The sequence below is a fragment of the Sorex araneus genome, chromosome 10, assembly GCF_027595985.1.
Source record: "Sorex araneus isolate mSorAra2 chromosome 10, mSorAra2.pri, whole genome shotgun sequence".
In the NCBI taxonomy this organism is placed as follows: domain Eukaryota; kingdom Metazoa; phylum Chordata; class Mammalia; order Eulipotyphla; family Soricidae; genus Sorex; species Sorex araneus.
Window position 1 is genome coordinate 38204871 of NC_073311.1, and position 21159 is coordinate 38226029.

General features: G+C 40.3%; 1 protein-coding gene across 1 annotated transcript in view; it reads left to right on the forward strand.

Annotated features, from left to right (window-relative positions):
• Positions 1-7078: 7078 nt before the first annotated feature.
• CFAP54 (cilia and flagella associated protein 54) overlaps positions 7079-21159 on the forward strand; it is a 330907-nt gene continuing 316826 nt past the window's right edge. Inside the window, exons 1-2 of the mRNA XM_055118311.1 lie at positions 7079-7416; positions 18922-19027. Of these exons, the coding sequence (XP_054974286.1) occupies positions 7085-7416; positions 18922-19027 (438 nt within the window). The 5' untranslated portion in view covers positions 7079-7084. The remainder of the gene's footprint in view (positions 7417-18921; positions 19028-21159) is intronic.

Sequence of the window (21159 nt, forward strand, 5' to 3'; positions counted from 1 at the left end):
GTTTTCTATGGAAGCCAGTTTGTTATAGCAGGAATGAGCTGTAGAATATGCCTTCAGAAGAGGCTATGAAAGCTAAACCTAACACTGTCTGAAAACAATAGGAGCCAGTGATTGTGGTAGGTAATAAGCCTTGTCATGAATCGATTTCACCTATGGCTTAATTGTGATAATATACAGGTAGATAGCAAGGAGATCAAATAGTTATGCTTAATCAGTATTAGGGGAATATTATGAAAGGGGCTAAGGTATCCATTATTTTAAAGCATCAGAAATCTTATGATTATCTGTCTGTATATATATGTCTATATACATATGTAACCTTATATATATGCCTAGATTTAATTAGTAAATTGATAATTTACACCATGTTTGGAAAGTCAGAATACCTTGCTTAAAGACCAGAACAACTTCAGGGTAAACTGCTGAAAACCGCCTAGATCTGATTATATAGCAGGGATTCTAATAAAAGATCTGAAATGGAAATACCTAAGTAAACAAAATTAAGTATTTTGAGCTCTCAAATTCTTCTGAACTCACAGAATGGCAGAAATATCCCCACTTCTTGGAGAAAAACAACCTCTGTTCGCTTGGGAGAACACACAGTGACCTAATCTGAAGCAGGTGCCTTTCAAGATGATTCTTGTTTTCCTCAAGATAGGCCCCCAACACCCTTCATTGTCTCCTGGCCGAGCACCAAAGTCAGGTTTCAGCAGAATGCAAGCAGGAAAGCACAAGTTCTGCTCTGGGAGTAAAATAGCCCACATGCCAAAGGAATGGCAGACTTTGGCTAAAAGGAGCTCTCTGAATCCAAGGGAAATGTGTATGAGTCTTTCTTGGTTATTTTAGAGAAGGGAGCATGTAGTATAAACCGAGAGAGGGTCAAATTTATTAACATGAGGGTAATCATTCATTATTACAGATTCTTAATTAAAATAACCCAATGACTTCTGTTTTACATCAAATGAAGTAGCAACGACAAAGCTTCCTGGTTACCAATATATTGAGGAGGGGTCAGAGGGTTCAGAGAGGTGAAATGTTCAAATGAATTTACTATGTACATCTATGTTTAGGCTGTGTTTGACTAGGCTATATTATCGGAAGGACTGGAGCGATAGCATAGCGGGTAAGGCGTTTGCCTTTTACACGGCTGACCCAGGTTGGATTCCTCCGTCTCTCTCAGAGAGCCTGACAAGCTACTGAGAGTATCCGGCCCGCATGGCAGAGCCTGGCAAGCTACCCGTGGTGTATTCAATATGCCAAAAACAGTAACAACAAGTCTCACAATGGAGAGGTTACTGGTGCTTGCTTGAGCAAATCAATGAACAATGGGAAGACAGTTCCACAGTGCATATTACCTGTAAAAGACTGATACTGTTATTCTCACTGAGAATTCTTGTAAGAGATACAGTAATGAGGAAAGCACCAAGCCTGACAACTGAGAATTCTACTATGAAATTTAGCTTGATATTGACAACAAGTTGGGTTAGTGCAATGCAGTTCCAGAACATCAAGTTTCAGGAAATAGCTATTAACAATGGCTAGGATGATACATAATTGCCATAAAGGAAATTCAGGTTAGAGTGACAACCAATCTCTGACTTTATCTAACAGTTAGATCTTAGTATTATAGAGGTAAGATCCATTAAACTAGCGATCAAAGGGTTGCTCAATGTATAATATTAGAAAATACAAAAAATGGTAAGCAAAAGTCTAATATTAATTGTTGCAATGGAAAATTGTGACCCTAATGCCTCCTCTAAGATTCTAGATCTTAGGCAGTTTATAAAATAGGAACTTTTGATTGAAGAGGAGACTGAGTACTTAGCAGTCCCTGACACATGACCCTAAAGATCTTAAGCATGGAAGGACTAAAGGGAAGAATGGAAATTGTTCTCATTGAAGCACTAAGTTTGAAGAAACACTATATTCCTGAGGAATTGCAGACATTTGTTCAAAGACTTTAAGGTGCAGGAATATTATTATCTGGAACAGTGTAGCACTGGTGAGGATTTTGGGATAGGAAACTTGTATTTCTGTCTGTCATGAATAATGTTTCTGGTCTCTTGTGGTAAATCTTGATTATTCTAACTTCCAATGATAGCCTGTATTAATTTACCAAGCAGCATTTTTCTATCATTCTTGAGTCTACAATTGATATTTATCAGTAGGAAGTAATGTAACCACATAATAAGAGATATAGTACATGTATTTTTTCCCCAGCAATGGCTTGCTTTTCTGCTTTTGCTGTGGTATCTTTTATTCTATTAAAAGTGAACCTTAATGTATTCAAACTGATTAATATTTTTCTTTTTTGTATTTCATTTTTGTAGCTTTTTGTGAGAGTAGGGGATTGGGAGAAGCTGTATCCCAGTAGCTCAGGGACCACTGAGTCACTCCTGACAATATCAGGCCCTTCAGAGCAGGCCTGGTAATTTGGTGCTTGGACTCAGTGCTGCTAAGGTCAACAGGGAATCTATTTTAGAACCTCAGACATGCTAGAAATATGTTCTACCACTTGAGCTATTTCTTTGGCCCAACTTAAGTCATTTTTAGAAACTTCTGCTTTGGTTTTGGTTTTGGTTTGGGGCCACATCTGGTGGTGCTCAGTGCTTACTCCTGGCTCTATGCTCAGGGATCACTCCTGGCAGGGTTGGAGGACCATATGGGGTCCAGGGTTCAAAACTGGGTTGATGGCACACAAGGCAATTATTCTACCTGATATACTATCACTCAGACTCCTATTTTTTAAAACCCTTTACTTCAGCTTATCATATGAGACTGATTGTTGTTGTCATTTTTAAATTCATTTTTTAAAGTCCAGGTTTAATATTTTACAGTAGTACTGAAATGATTATTTTATACCTACAGGACCGCTACATCAATCCTTCCATCTGTGAGTCAAGTTCTCTCCATCATTGTTCCAACAGACCCTTCCCACCAGACCCTTCCCACCACCCCCTTAGCCTCTCTGGTTCTTAGGTCTATTGATCATTGGAGAATTGAACCTCCTTTGTGTGCTGAATACTTGGTGTTATTTTTGTTTGGTTTTGTTTGGTTTTGACTTTGGGACTACACCCAGCAACACTCAGGGCTTACTCCTGGCTCTGCATTCAGGAATCATCACTTTTGGTGGTGTTTGGAGAATAATATGAAATGTCAGAGACCAAACCCAGATTGGCCACGTGCAAAGCAACTACCCTATCCTCTGTACTATTTCTCTGGCCCAGACTTGGTATTTTTTTATGTTTTAATTTAATTTAAGGCATTGTGATTTACAATACAGTTAATGTTAGGGTTTGATGCATATAATATTCTTTTTTAAAAAATTTATTTATTTTTTAATTAGTGAGTCACAGTGAGGGTACAGTTACAGATTCACACATTTTCATGCTTGTTTTTCCCTCATGCAATGTTTGAGAGCCCATCCCTCCACCAGTGTCCATTCTCCACCACCAATGAACCCAGTATCCCTCCCCCATGCCACCCCGCCTCTGAGGCAGGGCATTCCAGTTTGTTCTCTCTCCTTTTGGGTGTTGTGGTTTGCAGTAGGGGTATTGAGTGGCCATCATGTTCAGTCTCTAGTCTACTGTCAGCATGCATCTCCCTCCCCTCGTGGGATTTCCAATCACATTTTACTTGGTCTCCCTTCTCTATCTGGGATGACTTTCCCCCAGCGTGTGAGGCCAGTTTCCAAGCTATGGAGCCAACGTCCTGGTATTATATACTACTATTCTTGGGTATTAGTCTCCTACTCTGTTATTTTATATTCCACAGATGAGTGCAATCTTTCTATGTCTGTCCCTCTCTTTCTGGCTCATTTCACTTAGCATGATACTTTCCATGTTGATCCACTTATATGATGCATATTATATTCTAATACTACACTCTCCACCAGAGTGTCCTTGTCCTCTACTTGGCATTTCCCTCATCTTTCTAAATGCCCTTCATCTAATTTCTATTTATTCCAACAAAAACACATTGAGCAATATTTGGTATAGGGCACCAGCCTGCTTATTATCATAAACTGGCATGTCTCTGTTGAGGAGATTGAGAACAGTTATTGAGGGGCGTACGGCTAAAAGCATCCCTCCACTGCCCCGCCACCACCCCAGAAGTTTTCTTTCCTTTTCCTGTCCTGAGTTAGTCAGTCTTTAAGAATCCTTTATAAAAGCACATTTATCTGATAAATAGAATACATGTTTATGCCTTTTTTATCATGTCTAGTTGTGTAAGACTTACTGCAGGTAATGTTGTAGTTCATCTATGCTTTGCATGATACACTAAATAAATGGTTATATTTCACTGGATAAAAGAAGAAGAATAAAAGAGAAAATATGAATACTAGGGGAAGGGTGAAATAGAGATTCTTGTATCTTAAAAATTCAAAGTCCAGTCTTGCTCTCCAAGCCCGTGTTCTCCCTTGAATGCATATCTTGTTTTCTTGTCTCTGTATTTTTTTCCTCACTTATTTTCAGTCTGGAGAAGCCTCTTTTGAACATGTACTCACTCTCTCTTTCTTTTCACATTTTTGAAGAGCACATGTATCAAAATGCATGATGCTCTGGGTTTATCCTTGGCACCCCGTAAACAAAAAATAAAATAAAACACAAACTAAACTAGGAATAGAAAAATACTAACCTTTTTTTTTCTATTTTTTTTTTTTCTGCGCTAGAGAGCCAACCCAGGGTTTCACACATGCAAAGCAAGTGCTCAATCACTGTACTGCATCTCTGACCCAAGAATACTAATCTTTATTCTTTCTCTAACAGACTTTAGATAATAAAACCCCTTGAATGGGCAAAATGAATTCCTGCAGCCTGCATAGACGCTAATTATAAGGAAATAGCAATTTACATTATTTATAGGGAAGCTATTTACATTATTTAGTCTGGCTAGACATAATAGTTGCAGAGCTCCATCCATTCAATAGAGCAAAAATAATAAGGTAAAGTGACAGGGGAACATAAAAGATATTCTAATGGCTGTATCTCATTACCAAAAAAAAAAAGATAACACTGCTAAAATGTAAGAGAAATGCTTCCAATATAATTTAAGGTGAACAAAATGGAAAGTTTCATTTCACCACAATGATTCAGAACAAAGCATCATCCACTTAAGCTTCAGACAAGCTCTCCGCAAACTACTGAAAGTTAACTTCAGTCTGCAAGGGGGACAATGACTAAGATGCATTGTTTCATAATTCAAGTATCTAAATTTGATAGGTCACATTTTCTTTTGCCAATTGCTTTGAAATATAGGTGCCTGCACTCTTAATAAGGTTGTTTTTGAGAGCAGCCGGATCAAAGCAGAAAAATCCCTACTTTATCTGTTCTATTTTTATTTTCTTTCTTCTTTTTTTGACCACTTTAATTTAATTTGATCCCACAGTTTCCCTTTCATCAATATAATAGAACACTAGGGGACAAATTACACCAGCTTTTGATCTCAAGTGGACAAGTCTGTTATGTGAGAACAAGGAGATGAGAAAAGCAAGAATTTACCAACTTGATTTAAAAAAAATAAAGACTTGTTAATACTTTTTGCAAATGCCCGAGGAATGGATAATTTCTTTAGGACTAAATGCATTAAAGTCTTAACATTTTTCTTGCTCACTTGGAGATAAGATAAAATCTTTGTTGATCAAAGGATAATTTCTATATCGTGATAGGAGAATTGAACGCCCACAGTGATGTGTCAGAGCACCTCACAGCTTGTCAAGAAGATTCTTGAACAATAATTACCAGCCTCAAAGAGCAAAATCATCATCTTCCTTCAAAGAATATTACAGTATAGTACACACAAGATATTAGCCAGCTTTACAAATCAGCACAAGCCCATAGAGCTGGCAAGAAATTAGGTCAGGCCTGAAAGAAATCAGGCAATGGTCCAAGAAGTTTCTAAATCTTATGTGGGAAATTGGTCTCCCAGGGTGTTAAGGTCACTGTCTTTATTTATTTTTAAGTGTGACAGAACCAGTAACAGTTTTCAGTGTTAAAGACCTATTTTTCTAGGCCAGCAAATGATTCTGGTCCTTCTCTTAGATACTTTTGGGCACAGCATAATGTTCAGGAAAGCAGGCATTCACTTTGTTGGAAACTCATAATTGCATAAGTAAATGAAACTTCCTGTTGTCCAAAATATGCATGGAAAGAAAAAATGTTCTTGCCCCAAATATTCCCTTAAAGGCTTGTTGTTTTCCCTCAGAAACAAAGTCTTTTAAAGTCTTTTAAAAATGCAAACCAATTTTGAGAGTTAACAGTCCATTATTATTTGTTTCTCAGTTCAGGTTGAATAAAAGTCTGAGAAATTCAGAATATGATGGTAATTAGGATAAAGTTAAAATACAAATAAATAAGTACCGTGAATCAGGCACAGATGTCATTCCCAATAACAGACTTTAAGGTTACAAGTACCAAGAAAAGAATAAATCAGTTGCGAAGCCTTGATTATTAAGCCATTTGTAAAATATTTTTCTAATTTTTATTCCATTGATAGATTTAGTTTTTTAAAGATGAGAAGGCTGCTTATTCATTTTTGTTGCGAGCACAGGCTTTGGAGCCAGGAGGCTGAGACTTGGTCTCTGAGACTCCATTTCACTTTGATCTTGGACAGATTGACCAAACTTACCTAGCTTTTGGTTTTTTAAGCTGTGGAATGCAAAAGACTAATATTAACTTTAGCTCTGAAACTAAATTAGGATAAAAAAAAAGAGGGATCATGAAATTCTAAATATTAAATGCTTTGGGGTATTATTGTCTGGCACGTGACATTAATGAATAGCGTGATTATTAAGTGGCTCGGACGGAAAAGTCCATAGTTTCCATGTGTGGTGGTAAAATCCTGGCTCTATGCTTCCGTGGTGCTCTGGCCCGAACCTTCTTTTCTCATTTCCTGCAGTGCTGCAAGCCGGCCAGCAGGCACAGCGCCCTGCAAAAGCATCAGCATTCCTTTCCGGCCGCTGTCGTTCTCCTCTGTCCTCTAGGGGCCGCTGTGTTTCCCCCCTTTCCCGCGCTGGTTGCCGGGAGACCGTCGCCTGGCAACCGCGTGTAGACACCGCGGCACCTCCCGCGCAGGTCGCTCCAGTATGGCGGCGCGGGGCGCTTCCCAGGCGTCCCCCTCGTTCTCTTCTCCCTCCCGGGAGTCGCGGTCCGGCCCGCTGCCGCCCCCATCCCCGTCCTCGGCCGCGGTCTCCAAGTCGCCCCTGGACTCCCAGGCGAGCTCTTCGAGCTCACCGCCGCGCGCGGGAAGCGCCCAGGACGAGTCGTTGCCCCTCGCGGTGTTTTACGGTCCGCTCGATGCGAAGAACCCGCTCCTGGCCTCGTGTGAGAAGGAGATCCGGGAGCTGCTAGGCTTTGTGAAGAGAAAAAAAACTTTAGCAACCACCGAGGAACAGAAGTACGAGTTCCAGCGGCGCTGGTAAGCGAAGTCAGGGCGCTGGGGAGGGCGCTGGCCGCAGAAGGGCAACTCTTGGGCCAGAGAAGATGCTTCTTGGTCAGAGCCCGGTGCCCGGGTCGAACCTGACCCAGGGGGCCCAGACACAGAAACAAATGTTTAAGAAGCGGAGAGTCGTCGTTGGTCCAGTTCTAATTCCTGGTAAAGGCCCTCTCTCGGTTTCCTGCTGCGGTCCAAATAAAAATCAGTACAGGAAGATATCATCCTCCACCATGCCTTCTCTTAAGCGGCTCCTAACTCCCACCCATGCCAGTGGCTGGCCCTTGCAAGGGTTTCAACAACGCCCCAAGTCACCTGGACAACTCTGTGTACAGAGAGAAAAAGGAATAACTGTAAGGGAACATCGGTTCCCGAAAAAAAGTTCTTGATGCCATGAATTAGGTTATTCCACGAACACGTCCACTTTCAGTCCTTTTTTTATAGGGCCATCAGGATGGTGGTGATCTTTGGTTGATTTTGTGACTCGTCTTGCTCATGGTTGCTTCTGTTAACATATGAGATCCTGGGCTGGAGTGATGGCACAGCCGGTAGGGCACTTGCCTTGCACGCGGCAGACCCGGGTTCGATTCCCAGTATCCCACGTGGTCCCCTGAGCACTGCCAGGAGTGGTTCCTGAGTGCAGAGTCAGGAGTAACCCCTGTGCATCGCCAGGTGTGACCCAAAAAAGCAAAAAACAACAACAACAACAACAATAACAACAACAAAAACCCAACCAAAAACCAAAAAAATAAAAACACACCAAACATATGAGATCCTGTTATTACTGAGCTTGGCAGACTCTTGTCCTTAAATTTCTTTTTATGTTTTCATCTTTCTTTTACATATTGCTAACTCAGCAATTACAAGTAGATAAGGGACAAAGTATCCGAGTAGTGAGTAGCTTGAAGTTACATTTTTCTGGTGTATTTTATATGACGAAATATTTTGATATCCACGCAGCTATTTACTGAGTGCCTAATACATCATCAGGTAACATTCTAGGAACTAGGAGAACTTCAAGTTAACAGGAGATATAAGAGTCTCGACTTTGATGAGCATGTTTTGGGAATACAGACAGCCACTAAACAAATACATAAGAAAATTATTTCAGAAGAAAATATGTGCTAAGGAGACCATCTGAGGGAGGAATGGAGATGACCTGGGATATACTTTTCATTGAAAACCCGGTAGTGTAAAGCATGGTGACGTTCAGAGAAAATGACCTTTGAGAAAGATGAAAAGAATGTATGGGAACAAGTGATGAGGACTCTCTCTAGAAAGACTTGACCACAAACTGGCAAGAGTGAAGGTCCAGTGATGGGATTGTAGTTCTGGGAGAAACAAGTTTCAGGCAGGTAGAGAATCCACTTCTCAGATTTATTAAGATTCAACATCCTGTGCCAGATTCCAGTTAGTAGCTGGGTATTTAAAGGCCAGAGAAGACTCACATTTGCATCTGATCAACAAAGCAATAATGTTTAAATCATGACACACTTGTTGGAATTGCTGGCATGAGTCTAGGTGGAGAAGAGGCCAAACCCTGGGATGCTTTCACATTAGAGAAGTAAGGAGATAAGAAATTGGTGGAAACTAACAAAGCCTGAGGAAGGAGATAAGAGGAAGTCCAGTAAGTGTGCAGTATACTAAAGCCAGAGACAGTGTTCCCAGAGGAAGGACTGTCATATCAACAGAGTCAAATCCTGCTGATGGGCAAGTAAGATGAGAACCCATGACTTACATTTTTAATTTTATATATATATTTTTATTGAATCACTGTGAGATCAACTCTTACAAAGTGGTACATGATTAGGCTTCAGTCATACAGTGTTCCAATACCCATCTCTCCATCAGTATACATTTCCCAGCACCAGTGTCCCCAGTTGCCTTCCCATCACCCTCCACCCCACCCCTAGCCCTGGCCTGCCTCTATGGCAGGAGCTTTTCTCTCCCCCAACCCCCACCTCAGGGCGCTCGCTTATTCTTTCTTTCTTTCTTTCTTTCTTTCTTTCTTTCTTTCTTTCTTTCTTTCTTTCTTTCTTTCTTTCTTTCTTTCTTTCTTTCTTTCTTTCTTTCTTTCTTTCTTTCTTTCTTTCTTTCCTTCTCTCTTTCTTTCTTTCTCTTTCTTTCTTTCTTTCTTTCTTTCTTTCTTTCTTTCTTTCTTTCTTTCTTTCTTTCTTTCTTTCTTTCTCTCACTCATACATTTTTAACATGTTTATTTATACTTAAAATGTTTTTGTTTGTGCCTTAAACACTACTTTCTCTACATTCTAGCAAGCCATTATCATTTTGTGTTTTACTGTGTAGCAGTTACTCAAGTCAAATCTATTTCTCATATAACAGTCTATCTTTATGATAACATTGGGTATCTTTATAAAAACATTGCCCACACTGCTACCAAAGACATTTTATGTCTTAGTGTTTTGTTTTGATTTTTTTATAATGAGGTGCTGGTATAGGTCTCATATATGTGATATATGTGCTCTACGTTGTTAACATCCCTGGTCTCTCTCCCATTAAAGTAAAATTAAGCCCCCTTCCAGTGCTCACAGTGTCTGAGAATTTGGGCCTTCATGGTCTTCTAAACCAATCCCTTATTCTTTCAGGATTTTTCAAGAGTACAGATCGCACTCTTCCTCACCCTGGAATCTTTATATCTGCCTTCTCTTTTAGCTTTTTAGATATCTTGGCAGTATTGGCCAAGTATTGGGTGTGTGTTGGTGGTATCATGGTGAGCATAGCTGCCTGCCAGATATCTAGCTTCTCTTCTTTTAGGTTTCAGCTCAGTTATCACCTCTTTGAGTATAACATATATATATTCTGGGATATATGCTCCTGGAAGGGAGCGACGGAGAATCTCTTGCCCCCATGCTAGGCTATCTTCACTGGGGCCCCTTCGGAGGGGGAGCGGGTTGAATTTCCCTACCCACCCCAAGCAGAGCCTCGGCAGCTGAAAACCTCCACAACCCAGCCACAGCCATGCCCAAGGCCACTCTCCACATGCTCAGACGAGCCTCACCCATGAAGGAACGGATAGAGGAACCCAGGTATGTGGGACCTGTGGCTGAGATCTCCAAGCCTGCTCAGATCAGGACTGGGCCTCCTCCACCCAGATCCCCAGTTTTCAGTAGCTTGGCAGTCACACCCACAAACTGCCCCTGCCATGCAATCTCACCAACGGCCAAGATCCAGAAACTATAAAACAAAGCTCCCAGAAGAGAGTGGTGCAAAATCTTGCACGGCAGGTCCTGACAAGCTACCTGTGGCATATTGGATGTGCCAAAAACAGTAACAGTAATGGGCCTCATTCCCCGGACCCTGAATGCGATAGGGATGAGTGGAGACGTTACTGGCGCCCACTCGAGGAAATCCATGAGCAATGGGACGACAGTGACATAGTGATACAGTGATGATATACACACACACATTTATCTATAACTCCACCATTGGAATATAAACCAGCATGACTTTGAGTACTGTCTTTTGTGTGTGTGTGTGTGTGTGTGTGTGTGTGTGTGTGTGTGTGTGTGTGTTTGGGGTGTGTGTGGGGAGGTGTGGGTATGTGTGGGTGGTTGGGTTGCATTCAGATAGTTCTCAGGACATATTCAAGGCTCTGTACTCAAGAGTGATCCTTAGTGGTGCTCAGAGAACCACATATGGTGCCTGGGATTTGAAACCAGATTAGCTACATGCAAGGCAAGTGCCTTACCTCTTATGTTATGTCTCTGACTCTGTTTTTCATATTTCCATCTCTAGCACCTTTTCTGTGCGTTAGGACATAATAAGCATTGAACAAATATTTATTTTGGAAAGACTTCAAGGGTTGTTTTCCTTTTAATCTCCATTACAGCTAATGATATATATGGAGAAATCGACTTGGACTAGTTGGTAACTGTAGTATTTGTCCATTCTTTAATAGATAATAATAGAATCTTAAACTTTAAGGATTGACACAGACCTTAGCAATATAACCTCACTCAATTTAGATATTTATTATACATAACACTATTTATTGAGTATACACTACATGCCAGGTTCTGCACTAGTAATGGACTATAGCGGTGAACAGAAGAGAGGAATCTGTTCATGGAGCTTACATCCTGGAGAGGGAGGTATGCTTTTTAATAAGTCATTAAGCCAACACTTAAGAGATAAGAGGAAAAAGTTGCTGAGCACGTCTATCTACAAGGTATTGTACACAGAGAGACTAGTAAGATGAAAATCATTACCCTCTTGGAACCTATATTCTAGTCTGTAGGATAAACAAAAATATCAACAAACTTTATGCTCACCTAGAAAGTGGTAAAAGTTAGGGAGAAAATAGAGGAAGAGTCATTGGAGTGGAAGGCAGGACTTTGCAATTTCTAATAAGATAGTCAGGATAGAAAACATTTTAAACAGGGGCTTAAGGAGAAACCAGAGGGGCTCAGTATTGAAACAATGGTGTGTGAGGTTACAATATTCTAAGATTAGAAGGATGCCTGGATGTCTACCAAGCCAAGAAAGGAGATAAACAGAGGGAATGAGCATACAGAAAGATCTCAGCTGGGAAGAGCCAGGACTTTGGAGGAAAAGACAGAAGGCTGTTCAGCATAGTTTGATAACGGTGGATACAACAGTATGAGATTAAATTAGAGGAATATATAGGGTATGGAAAGTATTAAAGGCTACTTAGAGAATTTCCACTTATTCCAAAAGCTTAGTCCATAATGGGAAACCATTATGTTGCTTTTGATAAGGAATTAACGTTATGTGCTTTCTATTTCTATAAATGTTTTAGAGATATTGTCTCAATTGAACAAAAATGACAGGAGGTAGGAGTTGTTTTATAACATATTTGAAAGATGAATATTTTTTAAAGCAAAAACTTGTTTCATTTTTTATAACTATAGGAACTTCCATAAACATAAAAATTCATAGTGTCTCAAATATAGATTTTGATCATACCAGGATGTCATAGTGTGGCACATTTTAAAAGATATACTTTTATTATAAGCATAAAAGGCTTAGATATTTTGTTTATATTGCTACGATTTTCTATTATGAAATTCAAAATATATAGCACAGCAATAATCAGCAGTTCAAAGCACTTTAGCACTCTTAAAATGCAATTTGTAATGTGTATTTTTTTATTCATTATGTAAGCCATTTGAGAAATCTTAAACTGATCAGAGAATTCACTTAAAAATATAATTTTTGGGGCCGGAGCAATTCTTAGCGGGGTAGGGGTGTTTTCCTTGTATGTGGTCAACCTGACTTCAATTCTCGGCATCCCATATAGTACCCCATGCACTGCAAGGAGAAATTCTTGAATGTAGAGCCAGGAGTAACCCCCGAGCATCACTGGGTGTGACACACTCTGCCATATATATATGTGTATATATATATATATATATATACATATTTCTTGGTTGATTTAATGAAACTCCCCCCCCCCCCGTGTATATCAAATATAGTCATCACTAGTCTGTAAGTCTTGGAAGAATTTAATCTTCATTTTCATAATTTAAGAATTCTATCTGGGTTTGATGAATTTGCTAATAATATGCTAATACTGTGGCAATCCATAAAACAGCAAATGAAAAATGTAAAATAAACAACAACAACAAAAAGCAAAATAAATTGAAAAATGCTTTTTTGAAAATATTTTATGGTTTATATTGCCTCATTGTTTCTTTGGTATTGAATATTTACTACTTTATATATTTCCTTCTCTGAAATAGTATTGAACAGTCCATGAAGTGAGGAATATCCCTCTTATTCTTCCCCCACAAGCATATTGTTCATTATCATTTAATTAAATAAATTGAGGTATTTCCATTGAGATTGTTTCATTGATGTACCCAAACAGACATTGTAAGTACTGGAGCCATCTTCAGTCATTAGGTATACATTTCTGCTTGTTTTAGTCAGCATAGTCTACTTAGCAATTGGGTTGCCATAACAAAATGCCATAGACTGGGTTGCTTAAACAACAGGAATTAATTTTCTCACAGTTCTGGAGGCCAGAAGTACCAGAGCAAGGCCTGGCAAGGTCTCTTTCTGGTGAGTGCTGTCTTTGTGGCTTGCAGAATCAACCACTTGTCCTCACGTTACCTTTCCTCTGAGCAAGCACAGAGGAGAAAACAAGCTCTCTGGTGTCTCTTTCTATAAGGACATTAGACCCTAAGGACTCAAACCTCACTCTTATGACCTCATTTAACCTTAATTACTTCCTCAGAGGCCCTGACTCCAAGTGCTGAACACGAGAGATTAGGGGTTTTAACGTAGGAATTTTGAAGAGACACAAACAGTACCTAACTAGAAATCGTTGAGAGGATTGGACAGGTGTTAAGAAAAAAAATATTTTTCTCTAGTGGCATCTGTAATTCCCAAGAGGGAGGTGTGGAATAAATGTTAATTAAATGAATGAGCAAAATAAGCAATGATCTGTTCCCTTTAGAAACTGATTAGAAACCATGCTGGGCATACTGTATTCTTAGCTTTTGTTTTACTTGGTGGAAGAAAGCATGACCCTATATGGACTGTCTGAATATTTGAGCCTTTGGGTTCTTTATATAAAAGAATAAGTAGCCACAAGTTTCCCCTTGTTGATTATGAATTATCTTAATAGATGAACACCTACATATACCAGATATTCTCTGATCTTGGGACTGGAAAAAAATGTACTTGAAGTCCTTGTCCTCATTGGGTTGATTTCTCAAAGACTGTAGCACTGTCGTCCTGTTGTTCATCGATTTGCTCAAGTGAGCGCCAATAACGTCTCCATTGTGAGACAATGTAAAAACACTGTTACTGTTTTTGGCATATTGAATACGCCACGGGTAGCTTGCCAGGGTAGCTTGCCAGGCTCTGCTGTGCGGGCCGGATACTCTCGGTAGCTTGCCAGGCTCTCCGAGAGAGATGGAGGAATCGAACCCGGGTCGGCCTTGTGCAAAGCAAATGCCCTACCCGCTGTGCTATCGCTCCTTCCTCTCGAGGACTAGAAGACAATAATACAACAGTTAAGAGCACTGTGTCAGTTATTGTGCATATCAAGATTGTGGAAATAAAATAAAAATATAATGCATGTTGTCAAAGGATCAAAAAGTCAATACAACATTGAAGGAGAACAAAGTTAGAGGACTGGTATTACCTGACTTCAAGATTGACAGTAAAGCTACAGTAATGGAGACTGTGATATTTTTGTTTGTTTTTGTTTTGGGCCACACCTGGCAGTGCTCAGGGACAAGGTAGTGCTAGAATAAAACCTGGGCTTCCTGTATGTAAAGCTTGTGCTCAGCCCATTGAGCTCTCTCTCCAGCCAAAGACTATGGTAATGGTGAAAATTAGACCTAAACTGTTAAAAGGAACAGAATACAGAGTCTAGAAAGAGACCCACATCAGCACAGTTGCTCATCTTATCAAAAGAGCAAAGATATTAAAATGGATTAAAGAACATCTATTAGAGAAATGATACTGGAACAACTGGATCACTGGATCACTGTCATCCCGTTGCTCATAGATTTGCTTGAGCGGACACCAGTAATGTCTCCATTCGTCCCTGTCGCATTCAGGGTCAGGGGAATGAGACCCATTATTGTTACTGTTTTTGGCACATCCAATATGCCACGGGTAGCTTGTCAGGATCTGCTGTGCGAGATTCTGCATCATTTTCTTCCGGGAGCTTAGTTTTATTTTATTTTATTTTTTTTATTTTTTTTTTTTAAATTTTTATTAAATCACCATGTGGAAAGTTACAAAGTTCTCAGGTTTATATGTCAGTTATACAATATTCAAACACCCATCCCTTCACCAGTGCCCATATTTCACCACCAGAAACCCCAGTATACCCCCCGCCCCCACCCCCTACCCCCTACTGTATAACTAATGAATTTCACTTCGTTTTTTCTTTACCTTGATTACATTCCATAATTCAACACAAAACTCACTATAGTTGACATAACTCTCTCTCTCTCTCTTTTTTTTTTCTCTTTTTCCTTTTCCCTTTTTTTTTTTTTCTTTTTCCCCCTCATCCCCCTTCCTGCGCCTCATAGTATGGTGTACGCCATGCCACGTCGGCCAGCGTGGGGCTTTTGCTTAGTTCACAGTCCAGAGGTGGCTGCTACATTAAAAACCTTCAATATTTTCAACAAAAACTTACTGTTATTATTTGGAGTTTCCCCCCAAGTCAGACCTGTTCAAATGGAACCAATTCACATTGCTGACAATTATAAATGTTAAGTCGCGCGGACGCGGCCGCGTCCGCGCGGTTTTGGGTTTCTGTATAAAGTCCAGGGAGAATTCTGCCAGAAATTACATAGCCCAGCTCACAGTCCCAGTGCATTGCTGTAAGAAGTCTCTGAATTCAAAGTCTTTAGGCGCAGAGGGTCCGATTCGCGCTCAGCAGCTCCGGGTTTATCTGGGCCGAGGGCGTGCCGGTTACGCCCCCTTCCCATGAGTTCCTGGGAGCCCCCAAAGTAAAATCCGAATACCTGTGGGTCTGGAATCAGAAGATGGCGCCTGCCACATGGTGCCGCCAGCCCGCCGCTTTCCATGCAGGAAGACAGGGTGGGGGGGGAAAAAAAAATCCACCCCCAGCAGTACCGAGTTGTAGCCCAGTTTGGTGTCCCAATGCATTGCTCTCAGGTGCTGCGCTGGATGCCCGAATGTGTTACATCTTTGGAGTCAAAGTCTTTAAGCGCCGCAGAGGGTCCCGGGGAGCTTAGTTTTAGTCTCTGGATCTTGGCTTTGATGAGATTATATGGTGCCGGGGACAGTTTGTGGATGTGGCTGCCAAGCTACTGGAAAACTGGGGATCTGGGTGGAGGAGGCCCAGTCCTGATCTGAGCAGGCTTGGAGATCTCAACCACGGGTCTTGACTATCTGGGTTCCTCTATCCGTTCCTTCATGGGTGAGGCTCGTCCAGGCGTGTGGAGAGTGGCCTTGAGCATGGCTGTGGCTGGGTTGTGGAGGTTTTCAGCTGCCGGGGCTCTGCTTGGGGTGGGTAGGGAAACTCAACCCGCCCCCCCTCTGAGGGGGCCCCTGGTGAAGACAGCCTGGCGTGGGGGCAGAAGATTCAGGAACAACTGGATAGCCAAGTATGAACTAATGAATCTGGACACTGATACTAAACCAAAATTTACTCAATATGGAAAGAAACCTAGATGCAGAATAATATTATAAAACTACAAGAAAATATATAAGGAAATCTAGATGACTTTGGGTTTGGTGATGCAATTTTAGCTGTAACTCTAAAGGTGTAATCCATCAAAGAATGAATTGATAAAATTGACTTTAAAAAGTTCTACTCTAAAAAACTGTGGGGAGAACTAAAGGACGACAGGAAAAATGGATACAGAGAACATAAATACAAGACATCTGATAAAGGACTATTATCTAAAATATACAAAGAACACTTAAAACTCAGCATAAGAAAACCTAATTTTTGTTTGTTTATTTTTGGGACACACCTGGCAATGCTGACGGGTTTCTTCTGTCTTTTGTCTGAATTACTCCTGGTTGTTCTCAGGGACTGTATAGGACGCTGGTGATGGAACACAGGTCAGCCACATTCAAGGCAAATGTCCTACCCACTGTACTATCACTCCAGGCCCCAAGAAAACCTGGGCTTTAAAGCCCCAGAGTCCTTAACAAGCATGTCACTAAAGAAAAAGAATTAAATAGTAAATAAAAGGAAAAGATCCTATGCATTATGTATATCAGGAAGATATGAATTGAAACAATGAGGTACTTGTCTATTAGAATGACCAACCTCTGGTATACTGGCAACATCAAATGCTGACAAGGATATGGAACATGAAGAACTTTCATTGCTGATGCGTTGGCAGAATTGTGTGGCCATTTTGAAAGATAGTTTGATGGTTTCTTACAAAACTGAAAATATTCTTACCATACAGCACATCGTGCTCCTTGATATTTACCCAAATGAATTGAAAATTTATGTTGTCACAAAAATCTGCATATAGATGTTTGTGGCAGCTTGATTCAAATGCGTAAGCTTGGGGGGAAAATAGATGTCCTTCAGTAAGTGAGAGAATAAGTAGTCTGTGATATACCTAGACTATGAAATATTGCTCAGTATTGAAAGGAAACACGCTATAAAGAGAATATTACAGAAGAAAAGCTTGTGTGTGTTTGTGTGTGTGAATTTTGAACTCACATTACTAGGTAAAAGAGTCAAGTCTGAAAATGACAGTCTAATTCTTATTTTGTGTCATTTTGAAAATGGTAAACAATGGAGTAAAAATATCTGTGGTTTCCTGGGAGAACTGTTTTGCAAGGTAGTATAGTGGCAGGCACAATTTAGACATTTGTCTAAGCCCATGGAAGGCATAACACCAAGAAAACCCTAATGTGAACTTTAAACACTGAGTGAGAACTATGTATTGTTTTAGATTATCAGTTGTAAAAGTTGTGCAGCTCTGGTGGGGAATGTGGATACAGGATAGGCTATGGGGGCAGGGGTGTTTGGGAAAACTTTATATCTTCTGTTTAACCTTCCGGTGAACTTAGTAGCTCTACAAAATAAAGTCTGTTTAACAATGCATTGTCCAAAAAACACAGGAGCAAAATAATAGAAGAGAGGGTCAAGAAACCAATGTATACAATTTACAGAAGCATATCTAGCCAGTAGAGACCATAAAACAGGCTTCAAAGAGAGGAAGTGTGTGTGTGTGTGTGTGTGTGTGTGTGTGTGTGTGTGTGTGTTTGGTTGTATGACAGACATAAGGTGACCTAATGCTCTATTGATATTTAGTAGTTTTTTTCAGGAGAACTCATGCATAGTTATGAGGGGGAATACCGAGCATGTGCAGTTGAGAAACATACAGTGGACATAGATCAATGAACAGAATATGCCAGCAAAGGGCCATTAGGAGTGTGTCTCTTACAAAATGCTACAATATGCAGTACCTATTGCATAGTTTTTTTTTTCTAGTATAAGTCTGGGTCCTTATCGTTATAAAGGATTTCATAAGATTCTGTCCTGACCTATCAAAGCTAAAGAATGTAACCAGATGGCATCTTCCAGATTGGGATTGTCAAACTACAAATCCCAAACTAAAGCCTCATGCCTGTCTGTTTTAGCTTTTTTATTCCCAGAGAATCCTAACTCTTGAGGTGAGGGATGGGGGCACAGGGTTACACAACATTTTGAGTATTCAAGTACAAAATGCTTAAAAGGGCTGGGGATAGGCTCTGGGGTACACCTCATGCTTCCCATGTGGGAGGTTTTGGGTTCCACTCTCAGCATCTCCACAAAATCCATCCCTCCATTCTCCCCTCCCCCACCCAAAGAGTGGATAAAAATGAATAAGGAGTTTCAGTATTTGATTTTAAGAGAAAGAAGGAATTATTTAACTATAATTACATGTATTTATATTTAGATATAAACACAACACATTGGAAGGATAGCATACATGTTTTAAGAAATGCAACCTAATCGAGATTTTCTACTGATTTTGAAGTTGTTATTTTGTCTCATTTTTCCAGTGCTACTCGTTTGTTTAATATCTGGACCAAATATGCCCCTCGGTTGCCTGCTGACTATTACAATGAAAACCTTCTAAAAGTTGGAAATAGCCTTTATGAGGCCAAAGTAAGTGCCTGGGTACAGTGTGGGAGGGAAAAAGCCTAAATAAAATTAATTTGGCTAATTATTATTAATGTTGTTTGGTTTTGATAACAGTTTCTATTTTATATTGACTTTATTTCTTTAGGAAAAAATCCTGACGAATACATAAAGATTTCAGTGAGGCATAGTAACCAAAAAAGTATTTGCTTTTCAATGAGTAATTGAGATTCTCTAGCGGTGAGATTCCTGAGCTGAAAGTCCGGAGTTTAGGAGCAGCGCCCCGCCCCTAGGTGACAGAGGGTGTGGTAGGCGCCCAACAGGAAATGCTGAGTCATCGTGTTCCTACCTTACACAAAGGAGCCCAGATACCACTTCCTGTTGTTTTTCTTACGGTTGACCTTACCCGGCCGGCGGACAGCTCTCAGGACTCCTGACTTGCTACTTTGCTGCCTGGTTCTCGGAGTCGAATTTTAATGAAAGCGTTCTTCTTAACGTTTTGCTGTACGTTTTACCTGCCTTTCTGTACACGAGCTCCTTGCTCAAGATTCATTCCAAACTGAACTTGTGCTCTATGTCCAGTTCCAGTTGAATGCCTGAGTGTTGGATTGCTGCAGAACTTGGGGTGTTTAGTTTTATGGGAGGTTTCCTCTTTGAGCTCTGGCTTAGGCTCAAGTTACTTTAAGTTAAATAATGAGTATTTGGTATCTCTGGGATATTCTGTCTGAGAGTTATTGTATCCAAACTCAGTGGTTTTCAACTGGAGACCATATGGCCTCCCTGTGGCACCCCAGGATATTCCAAAGGGGCTACAGTAAAAATAGTGTAAATGAGGGGTCATGGAATGAGACGAGGGGGCTAACCAGTAGGTAAGGGCTGGAGGAGTGTGAGGGGGTAAGGGATTGAGATGGGCCCACAGGTAGAGGACACGAGGTCTTAGGGAGGCCACAGTTAGAAAAGGGTTGAGAAACGCTGTCCAGAGTGATTTTAGCTTCATTTCTCCCTCTGCTCAGCTCCCACTCCCTAATTCTATTTTCTGGATTCAAATATTGTTGGGAGGGACATTTACAAAGCAGAAGACTAAACCATAGAGGAACTTTAATTGTGAATAACTAAGATTGATGTCTGCTGCCAAAATTAGAGAAATCACCTTTGTTCCACATTATGAAGCACAAGCCTCTGAAACTTGAAAAAAAAAAAAACCCAAACAAACATACTTTGCAGAACTAGGCCAGGAAGGGGATGCTGGAAAGGAAACAGCAGGTGAGATCCGAACTTGTAAACTCTATGCATGTGAAGCAGAATAACAGTTGGACAGGAATTAGAAGAGAGCTCCTTTCCACTTTTATGCTTCTCCTAAATATAAAAAGCTGGTCAGGCACTGCACAGTTTGAGTTGTTTTGGGGATATCTATGTGGGTGGAGTGGATATTGGTGGAGGGAGGAATCAAATATGTTAGGAGTTGATAAACAAAGTTCATAAAAGGTGGTGGCTGATTCAGAACGCTTCCATCCAAACGCCCAAATAGGATATTTGAAAATTAAAGGAAGAAAGAAATTGTTTTGCCTACTTTTTGAAATGAGAATGTAGGTGACAAAAGTACTGACAACCCTGGAAACAACGGAGTTGTCATTTTAGTTTCTAGGAGGACCTCTGTATTTTTACTCAGGCAAGATCTTATTGGAATACTCTTTTTATTGTTTTGGTTTGGGGCCACACCTGGCCATACCCATGGCTTATTCTTTTTTTTTTTTTTTTTTGCCATCAGACTTTATCAATTTATTCTGATCTTAAAAACAGTTTTTTCTTAAAGAGAAAAAAAAAAAAGCAAACATAGCAATAATAAAAGCCCTAACACTGGGAGAGGCCTTACTTCCTGTCAGGATTAGAAAAAAAAGTGATAAGTATCAGAATTGTTCACAGTGAGGATCCCAATGGATGTTAAGCTCATCTTTCCCGTTTCTCCTGCTAAATTCCATAATTCTCACACACACAAACATGCACATTTTGCTACACAAATATGCATTTATAAAAATTACAGGGATGGGAGAGATGGTCCAGTGAGGAAGGCCCTTCTAGCATCTTGCCATGCAAATTTGATCCCCAGGACCCAGGATGTTTGATTCCCTGAGACAGGTGAGGCGTGACGCCCATGGCTT